This window comes from Astyanax mexicanus, chromosome 20 (assembly GCF_023375975.1).
Source record: "Astyanax mexicanus isolate ESR-SI-001 chromosome 20, AstMex3_surface, whole genome shotgun sequence".
Taxonomy (NCBI): Eukaryota; Metazoa; Chordata; class Actinopteri; order Characiformes; family Acestrorhamphidae; genus Astyanax; species Astyanax mexicanus.
This window is the reverse complement of record NC_064427.1, coordinates 27,699,121-27,714,948: the sequence shown is the minus strand read 5'-3', so window position 1 is coordinate 27,714,948 and position 15,828 is coordinate 27,699,121. Positions and strand designations below refer to the sequence as shown.

General features: G+C 37.9%; 1 protein-coding gene and 1 long non-coding RNA gene across 10 annotated transcripts in view; one reads left to right on the top strand and one right to left on the bottom strand.

The window, feature by feature from the left end:
- The window catches only part of nrg1 (neuregulin 1), a 140,846-nt gene that overhangs the window by 57,488 nt on the left and 67,530 nt on the right, over positions 1-15,828 (top strand). For all 9 annotated transcript variants that reach the window (XM_022681274.2, XM_049468408.1, XM_022681277.2 and 6 more), the window contains exons 2-3: positions 8,869-9,037; positions 10,584-10,705. In XM_022681274.2, the coding sequence (XP_022536995.2) occupies positions 8,869-9,037; positions 10,584-10,705 (291 nt within the window). The remainder of the gene's footprint in view (positions 1-8,868; positions 9,038-10,583; positions 10,706-15,828) is intronic.
- LOC111195072 (uncharacterized) overlaps positions 1-15,828 on the bottom strand; it is a 40,869-nt gene that overhangs the window by 3,630 nt on the left and 21,411 nt on the right. The window lies entirely within an intron of this gene.

Here is a 15,828-nt window from a genome sequence, read left to right as displayed (position 1 = left end):
CTTTAAAATGATAGAAACAGCTAAATGTGGAAATTAATTGCCCCTCAAATGTCCAGAATATTGTCATTTAAATGTGGAAGGTGCTGCTGTTTACTGAGGAAATGTGTTTGTGTTGTGCAGGCAGAGTTAAGTAATATCCTTCTTAGAGATGGGACCGATCCGACACAATATCGGTATCGGGGCCGATATTGACGTAATCCGACGAATCGGATATCGGGCGGGCGCTGCCGATCCACTTACCGATCCATATTCCAGTCCAAAGCTTGAGCTGAACAATAAACCCGCCATAACGTTAACACAAAACGCATCCCTGATCAGGATTCCAGTTTAACAGTTTACCCTGAACCCCCAGCAGCTTCAGTCTGCGGCTGACTGAGTAACTTTAGCTGTTTATCTACAAAAAAGTCCATAATCTGGAGAGTTTTCACTTTGGAAACGCTGTACAGCAGAACGGTACACGTAAAGTCAGCGTCTGAGAGGTAAACAGATTAACACCAGCAGTCTGTTAGCCTAGCTAGCATTAGCACTGAACTGAACAGCAGCTGCATTCCGGTGTTGTGAAGGTATGAACTACAGACTGGAGTAAACTATATTCATAATCTCACATATCCTATAAAACCACAGCATCTACAAACACTAACCAGCACAAACACACCCATCTGTTATTAAAAAACAGTCATTAATTTAGTTCGGAAATACAGTTAGCATCGCCAGTTAGCCGTTAGCCATCTCCATTAAGATCTGCAGTCTGTTAGCTTAGCTAGCAAAATCATTCCGGCATTGTGAATGTAATAAATAACTATCTTAAGTGAACTACAGCCATAATCCACATCCGATATCAAACCACAGATCCTACCAACCCTAACCAGCACTAAGAAATCAATCTGTTATTAAAAAACAGTGATTAATTTAGCTCGGAAATACAGTTAGCATCGCCAGTTAGCCGTTAGCTATTGCAGCTAATCCTCTATGATACCTGTCAAAATAAAAGTCTCCTGCACAACCGTTGCAAAAAATGCCCTGAATTTAATATTTAACGTATTTAATATTTTACTTTTTTTTATATTTAATAAAAATTTAAACATTTTATTTGAAAGGAAACTATTGTGTAATTGCATATGAAGTGTGTCAAATAAATGACTTTTGAATGCATTTACATTAAATGCACCTGTGGATACTCTTAAAAGGGCTGTGTGGTCTGTTTCAGCCTCATTATTTAACCTTAATCATAGTACTATTAATAAACTAAAAGTATCGGTATTTGTATTGGTATCGGCAATCTTATATCAGTTTTATATCGGTATCGGATCGGAGCTGAAAAAGTGTATCGTCCCATCACTAATCCTTCTCGTATTGTGTTTCTGTCCCATTACTTTGTGTAAGGATACAAATTGATGATTAATTTTGACGATTGACTACATAGTTTTATAATCTTTATTGTCGATTATATCGACAAATTGTTGCATCCCTACAACTGCAATTGCTAAAGATGCTACTCTGGGTCAGTGCCAACAATGCAGTGCTAAATGCTTTTTTGGAAATGGGTTAAAATTGTGTAAACCTGTCTGAATGTTTAACTGGAGCTCAGGTGTGATGTCATTCTCAGACGCAACATCTTTAGTACTTAGTAAAATACAAAGAAACAGTAAGAATCACGTAAATGGAGAGGTCAACAGCCTCAAGCCAATCACTTAGCCAATATTAGGCCATGTTCTCCTTCAGCAGACGAACTGGAATTAGGCATCACTTACCGCTCAAGTCACTGTAGTCCAGGAACTATTGGTGGAAAACGGTTTAACCCCGCATTTATGTCTGAACCCCACATTAGATCATGGAATTCCTCGCTCAGCGTAGCAGCAGCAGCGAGTGCTGGAATGTGGACCCTGATCCGTGTAAATTTTGTGGCCTGAAAAGCAGCGTAGGAGTTTCCCCAAAGGGAGCTCCTCCGTGACACAAAGAAACAGCTGGCGAAGCAGCTTGGGCCCACCGACGCTGCGGACCCTGAGAAAACAAAGATAAGCTGTAAATGAAGTTATCTCTCGTACATTAGAGCTGTCTGTATGGGCAAACCATTCATTCTGACCAGATACGAATGGAAATGGTTCGGAACGTTCTCTCTACGCATTTAAAGTGCTGATGATGTCTTCTGCTGCAAAACATCTGTATAGTGCTGTGTTCGGTAGCACTGAAGCAGCAGCAGCACAGCTCAGCCATAAAAGTCAGGTTGATTAACTGGAGTTTTGTTTGGAATTGGTTTCACTGTTTTAAGGGTTAATGTGTGTGTAGAAGCTTGTGTTTAAGATGTGTAAGATAAGATAGGTAATTGGACAGTTTCCCCTTTTTTGTTATGAATTTTAAAACAAAGATTATAAGATGTGATCACAGTGGGCACTTTTATTTTAACCAAAGTTTCACTAGCTTAAACATAGTTGGACATGCTAACTTTTTGTAAACTGTATTTTTAATTTTTGGATCCCATACCTTTGTGTTCAGTGACAGCTAGATGACTGGAATCCATGAACCTCACTAACAAGATAATACCTCACTTCTTATACAGGTGTCCCCTGGGATGAAATTAACATACTACTATCCCATGGCACTAACAGTGACTCATTCTGTAAGACACTGCTACCTAGCTTCTCCACCTTGTAGATGTAAAACCTGAGTCAGAACCTCTGAATCTGTTGCTGCACTGTTTATGTTGGACATTCTTTGCCCACATGATGCTGTTGAACTATTCTCAGTACAGCAATGACACTGAGGTGTTTAAAAATCACAGCAGCACTGCTGTATCTGATCCACTTATACCAGAACAAAACACTGAGTGCTGATAAAGACCCACCACCCAAAAAAGTACTGATTGTTGAATTGTTGAATACAAAATTAATTCAAAAATCAATTAATTGGTTAATTCTCCACATAATTGTTCCTGCAGTATAAAGGCATGCTTGTGGACAAGGTTTTGATATGCCAAATATTTAGCGATTTGAAATATTTAATCTTTTTCACTTCTTGAGCATTTTCTCATTCACATACCTGCATTAACTGTAAAGCACCCACATTGCATTTTAGTCATATTTGAATGTGGAAAATCATCGCTGATGTCAGGGGGAGTGAATGATTGGCATTTTGGAGCCAGTGAGCGCATTCTCGAGAATCAGTGGGTGACAGAAACCTTCCGAGTGTTTTCTTGTTTTGCAGCTAGTGTTAAATTTCAAGCTCTTAGCAGATACTGGCACTTATTCATGTATTTTTTCTGAATGAAGCAGAGGTGTTCCGGTTTGGGTTGGGCGCTCTTCCCCCGAGGTGATTGGGAGTGAAAGTAACAGCTGTTGAGTAAGCCTGTTTCTTTTGATGGCAAACTGGAACCGGTATGATTGTGTTGGTTTGGAAATGTGGGAGAGTATCCTAAGCTTTGCTCATTCAGGTGCTGCAATTTCACAATGCTTTGTGTCGTGCCAAACCTGCTCAGAGATGAAAGACTGAGGAGTCCTGCAGGTCTGGAAGCGTGTCTGTGGCACGATGAGTCTAACCTCTGGCCCACATGGAGTGTGGAACTGCTTTAAACTGGTGAAACTGAATATACTGGGTGATTAGTGATTAACCCAGTCAGGCTGAGAATGTTGCTGAGGGCTCATTTAATGGCTCTGGGTTTTTCTTCTTTGACCTGATTGTTTTTGTGGTGTTAAATGCTGAATATCAGCTGATTCAATCTTTGTGTTTGTGTAAATAATGCAGCTAGACACTTTATATAAGATGTGCTATATTGTGAAACCAATATATTTTTAGTAACTATTTATATAAAGTGAGATTCTTGGTTGATTTGTTTAGTTTAGTTGTGACTTAAATGTGACTTAAAATGATGTAGGGGTGTATCGTATATTGTCATATAGTATTGTACGCAATAATATCGCCAACATTTTTGAACATCGCGAACAATATTATACCCTGAAATATTGTGCCTAGTTAGCAACCCCTAATTATCACATTTAGTTACTACTTTTTTTGCTGTTTTTAGCAACGAAAAAAAATCATACTGTTTTCATTTCCCATTCTATATCTACTAGAGACTTATATCTGTCCAGTATCGTTTATTTTACTGTAATCCTGGATATATGGAGATATTTTAAGTTCATTATTAGTATCATAACATTCTGGATCATTGACTTCTTGTTACAAATCTTGTAATGATAAAATTCTTGTATTTTTTTAATATCATACATATCATATCATATTGTATGCATAATTAACAATTAATTTTAAAGTAGAAGTTTATTGTTGATTTTTTTTTTTTTTTCAATTCAGCGTTTTGTCATATCGCAAGGAGTATTGTTTTCAAGAAAATACCATGAAATATTGTGATATTATTTTAGGACCATTTTTATTGCCTACCCCTACTTGGATGGGCCCCAAATCTAAGTCACTGGATCAAAGCTGTACATCAGTACTTTATGCTGTTGCTGTATTTATTTGATATGTAAGGAATGTGCTTAAACAAAGCTGAAACTGTTTCAAATATTCCAGCACAAAAGTATCACAGGGTATCAGATTTTTGGGAATGCAATATTAATTTATTAAACACTAATACAGAAAATGTTGTGAATTAGTTTGTTGGGTGTTTGTTTGATTGAATTGATTTATTTAATTGAAAGGGTCTAATGCATTGATGTTAATTGTGACAGTAATGTAGTTGTAAAAGTGAAGAAGTGTGACTACGGGGCCTAAGGGGTTAGTGTGAATCGTTAGATTGGGTTAAATGCCTCTTTTTGCTTTTTTGCTTGCTTTTTGACTTTGTTGTTTAAGGCTTTTTAGTTCATATTTACTTAACAATGTTTGAAAATTATGTTCGTTTTATGGTTTAATTAATTATATTAGTTTTGTCCAATCAAAACATTACCAAACAGATTTGAACGTCAAATGAGCTCTTGCTTTGATCTTGCTTTGATTTATTTATTTATTTATTTATTTATTGTTCTTCAATCAGTGAATATTTATGAAGATCCTAAAATGTTGTCCGAACTGCAGGGGGCATAAGAGCCCCTTGAGATAAGAGCAAGGACCAAATCCTCCAGTGTCTGTATTCATCAGGGGAGATGCACTTTTTCCTTAAATTCTTTTGCATTTTTGCTTTTTTTGAAAATGATGATCCCGTTAGATTTGAATGGAGATCAGAAATCAGTTTTAAGCAGCGGGTTGGTCACCAGATTGGTCACATGCCTTACATGGGCTCAAATATTAACACAGTTCTTATGTAAACTAAAACTTACAAATTCATTCATCATGGGCCTCAGGACTAACTCATGCTGCTAACTACACACACATTCCTTTCCATCATCATTGATCTCCAACTGTTTGTAGACCACCATACATGAGCACTAATGATTAATAACCCAGTCATAAATACCCTCCCTCTCTCTCTCCCTCTCCCTCTCCCTCTCTTGTTCTTACACTCTCATACAAATGTACTCGCCCACACCCAATCCCAGCATTCCATTGGCATCAGAGTCTTTCACTTAAATGTTTTTCACACAGGCTTTTTTTTTTTTTTTGGTTCTTTCTTAGTTTCTACAGTCATCAGGAATCTCACGGGAGAACATTATTTTGGATTTCTTGCTCTCGGTTTCCCTTTCTCCTTCTCTCTTTCTCTCTCATTCTCTCTCTCTCTCTCTCTCTCTCTCTCATATTCATCTTATTCATTTTCTCCTCTTTCAGTTTTTACAATTATCAGCAGCCGCATTAGAAAGGAATATTTACTCTCTTCCTTCAAAACGGACAGCAGGGTATATTGTTATACCTTCTTCATTACATTGAGCTCATGTCCAGTATTGACACTGCAGGATATGTAATGTTCAGTTGTACCTTAAAACTGCAGCGCCAGCCTGTGAAAATAGTCATAAATTAACCAGCAGTCTAATGTGGAAGGAATTCTGCTGGAAAGTGAATATCTTTTCTAAATATGACAATGCCAAAACAAGCTTGTGCTGGAGACAATGTGGGCTAATTGGAGACCATACACACATTTTTTGGGATTGTCCAAAGATTAAAACATTTTGGGAAGGAATCAGAAAGAAAATTTCAAATATTTTACATATTTTTATTGAATAGAACGCCCCTTGTTTTTGTCCTGGGAGTACTTACAAGCAAGGAAATATTGTATCTGCTTGGAATCATGGTTTAGCAGCATATGGCTTGGGCCAGATTAATTTCAGTTGTTGATTAATAATTCTGATTGATATAATTCATATTATTAACTGTATAAAAGCCACCAAAAGTGGCCAAAACTCTCTCAAGAGTATAGAAACTGGTCTATTGAAAGTAAGTTTAAAGTCATATCAAAAGTAAGAGTTTCTATCACAGTTTTTATTTTATAAAATTAGTATGCACCCATATAGAGGGTATGTTCTTACCTGGATGACTATTAAAAGACCTTTCAGATTAGACCGCCTGAAATCATATAAAAAAAAAAAAAAAAGATCTGGAACTGGCCTTATCAGTACAGCTGTCCCAGCTTTATATTCATGAGTATCTGAATGAGATTCTTAGCATTTACTAGTCTCTCTCTCACTCTCTCTCACACTCTCTCTCTCTCTTTATCTTCTCCTGCAGTTTTCGGTTGAGTGTCTACTATCTGATACATATTTAATTTGGCCTCAGATTGCCCTCACCAGTACGTGTGCTTCTCGTTGATTTTGGATTTAAACTTTTCCTCGGTTTGTCAGTGGGCTATCACCTTGTTGGTTAACTGACAGTCTCTCGCTGTGTATCTGGGAGGTATGAAGGCAGTGTGAGTCCGTATGCACAATATTCATGACTTGTCAGTTGCTATTGTCGATTCTCAGTTTGCAAAAGAGCCTGTGGGGAATCCGGAGCCTTTGAAGCCTGGATTGTTAGAGGAGAATACCCTCCCACTACCCTCATATGGGTGCTCCGTAAACTACTTCTGCTGTAAGAGGTTGAAACGGTTGATGGCCGTCGTTGTTTGCTCCGTCTCGCACGACAAAGTTTCCCCTGAAGTGCTCTATTAAAGGCAGGACTTTGAATTTAACTAGACAGTTTGATGGCACCGATGTGGGTCGTGAAGGGGGGCAGATTATTCTTTTTGTGTTTGCCTGTAACTGGAGGAGCTGCCTTCTTGAGAATTTTGCAGACCCTCCATGGAGCCGGGCTGCGTATTGATGGGGGCTGGAGTCGTCGGGCGTTCTCATGGGATCATGGGAATGGCTGTGATCTGTTGAAAAGATGGTGGTGTATAATGAATTTCACAACACGGCACAGTAATGCAAAGAGCTCCAGGCAGGTCCACTGGCACACACTGAACAAGTGTCCAGTTCTCTTTTTCTGTCCCTCAGACTAAGCCTGGCAATCAGTCACGGTTTCACTTAAACAACAGCCTGGGCAGTTCAAAGCGATTTGGGCTGAGAATCTGTAGAATAAACACAAAGCCGCCAAAATAATTATAGTCTCAAAAGTGCCTATTTTACCAATGTTGTGTAAGCTTTTAGGTATTAGAGGTGTCATGATACGGAAACGTCCAGTACAAGGCCTTTTCCTTATCACAATAATAATAATAATAATAGTGACCTTAATCCTTATTTAATGAACAGTGACCGCACCACAAACACATTTTTAGCAAGTGCCAACAACAGCGTGTACATGTTTAAATGACATGTTTTTGTCAGGCTAGTAATTTAATGACATGTCTTTTATTGTATCGTATCTCAATTCTAAGTATGAAAGCCAATACTTACACTACAAGGAGAAAGGTATTGGAACACCAGCTTATGCAATGTTTCTATGTGAAATCAAGGCTATCAAAAACAGATCATCCTTCTTTTATTGGAGTAACTGTCTATACTGCCCAGAGAAGGTGTTTGGAAAATTGCTGTAAGGAGGATTTGATTGTACTTAGCAAAAAGAGCATTATTGAGGGCAGGATGCTGGGTTTCTGCACTATTTAGGCAAGGCAAGCGATTAGACATAAAAATGTCAAGTTTCTAAATCAGTTTCTTTGATTTTGCTATTTATATGTATATGTTTGAGTAAAGTGAACATTGTAGTTTTATTCTATAGATCACGGACAGCATTTTTACCAAATTCCTAATAAAAAATGTAAGAGTTCAGAAATCAATATTTTGTGCAGTTTTCATGAATCTTGGCATGTTCTCCTCCACCAGTCTTACACACTGCTTTTGGATAACTTTATGCCACTCCTGGTGCAGAAATTCAGTCAGTTCAGTTTGGTTTGATGGCTTGTGATCCTCCTTCTTCTTCTTGATTATATTCCAGAGGTTTTCTATTTGGTAAAATCAAAGAAACTCATCATTTTTAAGTGGTCTCTTATTTTTTTCCAGAGCTGTATAGTGTAAATCAGTGTTGATACAGATCAAAAAAGCATTAAGTGTTGAAAAAAATCAGTCTACAAGTAAGTCCACAATTGGACAGACCATCCTGCATTTAAAAATGGCCCTAAATCAAGCTGATTGCCAATTTCGGCAAATAATTTGTCTAATTGTTCCATCTCCCTTTCATCTCTACTGTCTTATCTTTTCAGTGTTGTCTTAAATGATGCGCTTCAAAAGTGACGTGTTGTGCTATGACATTTTAAGTGCCCTGTCAAGTGATGCCAGTCTTAAAAATCAGTTGAAAGAATGAGTTTCAGTCTAGAGCATTTGTGCTTGTAAGTACAAATGGACGTTTCATGGCATTATTGCTCTGAATGTACCGTATTGTTTTGCAAAAAGACATTCCTTAATTTTGTCATTGTGTGTTCTTTAACGTGCAATTATATAATCATCACACAACCAGCCTACAGGTTATTTCCTTTCAGCCTCTAATAGTTAACGCTTTATTTTTGTGTCTGTTTTTCAGTCGCACCCAAGTTAAAGAAACTACGCAGTGTGGATGTTCCAGAAGGGCAGAAGATCTCGCTGAAGTGTGAGCTGACAGCAGGTGGTAAACAGACCAAGCTGGAGTGGTACCATAATGGAATCAAGATAGGCAGTAATCCAACCAGACAGATTAAGATGAAGAAAAAACGGTAAGAGCCATCCTCCATCCAGTTCAAAACAGGTTGATTGTGTTGCTGCTGTGAGAAACACTGAGTCATGGGTTAATGGTTTATGCAGCCTGCTGAAGTGGTGGAAAAGTTATTTTTACTTATCCATCTCTGCCTGCTGAACACTGCAGCATGAGGGTCTGCTCTGAACGTCTGAGTGAACAGATGTTTATCAAGTTTACAACTTTTCTCACCACCTGTTCTTTATGGAATACTAGAATTGTATTAATTGATGTGTCTGGATTGTTGTGTATCTAGACAGGCAGATAAAGTGATCTAATAATGACTAAATGTTTTAACTGTTGCACTTCTTCTTCTGAAGTACATGGTTTGGCTTGATAAATAATAAACATTTTGCATAAAAAACTAAAATGTCCTTTATTTATATCTAGAAATCTCAAATTTAATTAGTCACATTTAATTAAATTTGTATATTTAATTACTACTCCAGTAGATACAGATACAGCATTTTAGTACTTAAGTACAGTAGTGAAGTAAAAATAATGCTCCAGTAGATACAGATACAGCATTTTAGTAATTAAGTACAATAGTAAAGTAAAAATAATACTCCAGTAGATACAGAATTTTATTACTTAGTGAAGTACAATAGTGAAGTAGTTTTAATTTCTTCTCAGACTTCCAGTTAGTTTCTATGTTAAATCAAATCCAACAGCAGAAGTGGTGCTCAGCTGTACCTGCTGCATGCCTGCAGGTCCTCCCCTGAAACTCTCTCTCATTGGTGACAGTGTTTGTGTTGATCAGCTCTGGGCTGTTGTTAAGAGGAATACGCCACTGCACACTTTCTCTGGCAGGTTCTGGATTGTGAAAGGCTTTGTAAGACCTGCCCAAACGTACATAAAGGATTCAGTGAGGACGTTCGCCCAGACAGAGGAATCAGTGTAGCAGGAACAAGTTTAGAAGCGTGTCTGTGACGCAGGGAGGCTCACTCCTACCTCAACAGTAATTCTGGAAATTCCACTAGGCTATTAGTACACAGACGCATTTGTTATGGACTAAAATAAGCACCTAAACAATGGTGTTTGCTTGGTTAATCTCTGCTATGAATGGGGAACCTTTTGTAAATGGTTCTTTGAAGCATCACAGATAATTTCACTTCTGTTACAAATCCAATGCACATTTAAAGAGCCACTAAACCCTAAACCATATTTTGTCAATTAATACCTGAAATGTGTTCCTTTAAAGTAATGAAACATACCAGCTTTTATTTTAACAATAATACCACCCATCCAACCATCTGCTTCTCACTGATATCAGAGGCACACTGCTACCACTGCAGCTCAGCCAATCAGCTCTCCCTCCTGCCCCACCTCTAAACCCATACATCACCCAGTGCCCCTCCCAAACTACCCCTCCTATTTTTTAACCTTTTTCAAATTTGAGCTGAGGGTGAAGTCAGCAAAAATCAGTGGGTTTGGTGACCCTTTAAAAGTGTTTTAGACTGTTTTGGAGTATAAGAAGGTCAGTGCTGTGTGTTTATAAATAAATATGTTCTCTTTTCTTCTGACAGACGGATAATGTCAGAGCTTACCTTAATGAAAGCTACAGAGTCTGATGTTGGTACATACATGTGCAAGGCTATCAATGATCAAGGTCAAGATTCATATGAAGCTAAAGTGACTGTCCTCAAAGGTAAGATAAAAAATGTATATTATTATTATTATTTTTTTTTTTTACACTTTTGAACCAACCTTTTCCACCACACACCAAATCCACACTCGTTTCAGAATTATTCAAATTGTTGTGAGTGTTAATGGATGCAGACTGGACCCTTGGGTTAAATAGAGTGAGCATTAATTTAGACTAAATTTAGTGAAGTTAGCAATCACTGCTTGTTACACATGAAAGTTTGAATTTACTAAAATAGTTTTGATATTGACATGACTAGAGAACAGCCAGAGTTTATATTTTGTAAATACATGACTGATTGCGATTTTAGATTCTGGACTTCTTGTTAATTTTTTGGGGATTGGCAATATGACACTATTTAATAGTATTGTAATTAAGTATTTATTCTATTAAGTATAACAATAACAAAATATAAGATTTTGTAAATATCATCAATGCTCAAGAACACTGGAAAAAATGTCCTGTTTAACTGAAGGAAATTATATGTTAAAATATTGTGATAAATATTGTGTACTATGAAAATCTCCTGATAAATATGTTTTGCCATATCGCCCACCCCTACTCTGTAGTTAAATATTAGGCACATTTCTTAGCCCTTCACATTTTGTAAAAATTATATATAGAGATACACTAATCTGATTTTAGAATCGCTACTTTTCCTGATTTGGGTATCAGATAATTAGACCGATCCATGTGACTGATTTATTCAGTTTAGTGTTTACATTGTGGGCAGCAACATGACAGTATTCTAGATTTTGAAATAGTTTATTAATTCAATAGTAGTATCGGAAAAATGTGTCATATGGGTATCAGAACTGAAAAAGACAGATCAGCGCAGCTCTGATTATATAATTAAAAGTTTTCCTAGAACTATACACTCAAGCTAAAATCCACTTAACGAATGTATGTATGAGAGAAACCGCTACATCACTGCATTTATAGAAAACACTATTTATAATGTATAAGTTTGTGGCAAACCTAAGCTCTAACATTTTAGTAATTTAATATTCGTTAACATAGCAGAGCAGCTGCTTCAACCTGGCATCCGGTACATCTTCCTTTTATGAAGAATACACTAAATCAGTCTTGCCAGCTCTAGCAAGAAACAGTTCTGAGGTATAATAATCCAGGAATATGACAGTTTTATACCCCTTTAGAACCATTGCATCACCACCTACAAGTTTTACGAGCTACTGAGTCAGTTTATCATGAGAAAGTGTCAGCTGTGATGAGAATCCTGAGATATGTTATGTTCTGGATCATATATATTTAATCTATTTTCAGTGATATGTATCATATTATATTAGAAGTTGCTGCAGATACCCAACCCTGCCCGCTGTAGCTCCTCGAGTTGCCATCCTCTGTGGAAAAAAAAACATGATAAATATTGGAGCTCGGGTTTACAAAAACTTCCAAGCCATTAATATCTGAGACAAGAATATGCTGTTCCTTTTTTGTGCACTCTCTGTACTCTTGTTGCAGCACTGAAGGAGGGATCAGTGTGCTGCACTCTTTAATCTGGCCACTTAATCACTTTTTCAATTAGTGAGTAGTAGCTGTCTGAACATCTGCCAAGTCCCCAAAACAAGCTGCATCATGCACATCTCTGCCCAGACACAGTTAGAACTGCAAGGACAAGCCTTGCACCGAGGCGTCAAGATCTGGTCACGTCCTTTGTTCAGTTGACGTTTTTTTTTCATCATCCTTCAAGATCTGGCGCGATTCCATCAGTGTTGAAGGACGCCGATACCCATCACTACACTTTCACGTCTACAGCAGTTCTGCCAGGGTGGGCCTTGACGCATACAGTGAATTATGAGCTCAGCTGTAGTTTAACACGAGATCGTTACGTGGTTCCAGATGTTTGCAAAGATTTAGACATAATGTGTGATAATTGAAGGTATAATCTGATTGCAATGGGATAATTTGCTAAAGATGCTACTTAAGAGCATCTCTTAAGTGCAACATAACACTGAAGTAGTTAGCTGGCAGATACAAAGTTATCAAAAATAGATTAATAGGATAAATATCTAGAATATACAGTAGGAAAGAGTGGAAGGAGCACATTTAAACCAGAACTTGCAGAGTTACTGATGAGCAGCACCAAAAGTGATATCAATTTCAAGTTGCAAGTTACGTCAATTAGGTGCTAAAGAGTGGAGAGGCACACCGTCTAAGCTGATTGAGGTCTAGTGTGAATGTTCCACAATCAGTGATGGTTTGAAGAGCCATGTCATCTGCTGGTGTTGATCCACTGTGTTCTATCAAGTCCAAAGTCAGTGAATCATTTTCCCAGAAAATCCTACAGCACTTCATGCTTCCATCTGCTGACAGCATTTATGGAGACGTGGATTTCATTTTCCAGCAGGACCTGGCACACTGCCCACCCAGCCAAAAGTACCTATTGTTTCAGATTTTAAAGTATCAAGAAAGTAACCAAATTTCTAAATTAAAGCTGTGTATTTGAGAATTGATAAAATATTACAAAACATAATTTTGTGATACTTTGATATATTGATATTTTCTTTCACTCTTACTGAACACCCTCACTTCATTAAACACAGACAAATCTTTTATTAACAGTATATAACTCAAATGTCGTCAAAATAGATATAAATAGATGTAAATCTGTGACTAACTCAAAAGAAGGATCAAATGACAGAGTATGGACTGCACTATTGAAAAAGTACTGAACTTTCCATAATTGCATTGATGACCCTTGAAGAGGAAATGCTAAGATATGTAAGGTACAACATTAAAAGCACACCCAGTAGTTCTTGATAAATACACCTTTACTATCATATGGTTTCTATACTGTAGTACACAGGTGCTCATCCCTGCTCCTGGAGATCTAGCACAATGCAGAGTTCACCTACCCCCTAAACTCACACACCTGATCCAGGTAATTAAGGCCTTTAGAGATATGTCTTCATTAAAGACTCAGGTGTGTTAGATCTGCCCTCAACCTCCAGATTTTTAGATCTCCAGGAGCAGAAAGGCGCACCCCTGCAGCAGAACACATAAAACAGCCCCCACATTTACAGTACAGCAGCTTTAAAATAATCTCTGAACAGGCCTTAGCCTTAGGTTTCCTTATTCTCCCCATTACTTGTTTTATAGGTGACGTTTTTATGTTCCATTATTGAGAGCTAACCTTGCTGCTGTAGCACTAGACACTGTAATGATGCTGCGTTTGTAAGTCTGCAGTGGAGAGAGGAGAGAAGTCTCCTGGCACAGTGAGTGATGAATTTGGTTCTGTGCAGTGGTATAATGGAACTGCCTGCTGCGAGGGTGGTCAGCAGCCAGGTCCCTGTGGGTGCTGTTCGTGACTGTGGGTGAACTTGATGTGCTGTATATGGCAGAAGAAGAAAGATGGTAGAGCATGAGGCGAGCAGATTTTCAAATGAAGGTCCTAAACCATACAAACCACAGTCCATGACTAAACCATGCATCCGGATCTGGATTCATTTTATTCACAATTTATTTAAAGTGCAGTATGTCACAATGCGTTTTCTTAATATATGTAGCAGTTTTTTTTTTCTACACACACACACACACACACACACACACACACACACATACACATACAATACACCTACAAAAAATAAGAATACCACATGCCATCAGAAAGCCTTATAGTGATAATGAGATCAGACCGTCGTTTTGGCCACCCCTTCCTATTGATTTGCGGTATTTCGTCTGAGTAGTTTCCCCTCAAGGTTCACCATGTAAGTAGCATTTCCTTGCAACTTGAGCCAACAGGCCATCATTAGCTCCCCCAAGAAGACCTCCCCCATATTCATCAGAGCTTTTCATTTGATCCATTTAAGGGAAGTCGTTTCTCTCCCTCTTCCATTGATGGAATGATGCCATTGGCTGTCTGTATCAAATGAATATACTCTACATGTGAGCCAAATGTACTTTATATAGTCTAAACATGTGCATAATCTTCAGTAGCTGGAGTAGCATCAGTGTAGCCAAGATTGCATGTAGTTATGATGCATTGTGCATTGCGAAAAATACCAGTATATAAATTGAATTAATGTTTTGTGAATTTTTTTTGATAAAAGGCATTTTAGTCAGGTAGCTCTCTTGCAGTTTTCAGGAGAGAAATCTGTGTAGATTAACATCCAGCCCTCGTTTGACTTGTTTTTTTAAGAAATATAGTTTTGTTTACTTAACTTAGCTTGGCTTTACAGGTCTCCCCACCTAGCAACAAGACCTGCTGAATTAGAAGGAAAACATGGCAACACCCCCTTCTAATTTTTCTGCCAACTATTTACCAAATTTCATCATTTCACATACCACAAAAACCTCTTGACAACACCTGAGCAACCAAATAGCTACTCCCTAGCAACCATTAGGTAACATCATGGCAACTCTTTGAAATGCATCTTGCATCCAAATAGCACATTCATAGCAACCAACTAGGAACACCATGAAACCAATATGTAATACCATAGCAACAACCTGGCAACCATTTTTTACTACCGCTTTTCCTGCAGTAATAGTGAGCAGTATCTTCATATTTTTGTCCGTAACTAAGAAAGGATCCAGTCAGCACATTCTAATTCTAATTGCTGAACTGAATTAGCTGAATTGCCTTATCATATAATGCTTGAAAATCTCTTTGCTTCATTATAGCAGCTCTCTGTAGCAGTAATAAGTATAATACAGTAAGTGTATCAAGCAGTATCTTCATGCTCAGATCTGGAGCCTCTCTCTAATAAAAGTAGACATCCACAAAATTGATGGCTATGGATTTGGAATCTCTTAACACAGCACTTCCTTTTGCCAGGAGGTTGAAAAATGGATGGCCCGTAAGTGAATGTGCCCCCTTTTTTGTATTTAATTTAGGCTAAAAAAATCACCTGCACTCTTCGGGCAGTGGGCATCGTTTAGTAAAAGGTTGTCTTCAAAAAATCACAGGTTATAGAGGTTTTTAACCAGGATACAGGACTTAACAGTACCTAAATGATGAATGTAGTCACAGTCTGAGAGGCGAAAGACACACTTTGTCGTGCTCTCTCTGAGTGGGTAGATAGTGCCATCTTCACTCATCACTGCCATTGTGATCATGAACAGCCCAGGCATCTATTGGTTGTTGTATTAGAGCTGGGAGTCCG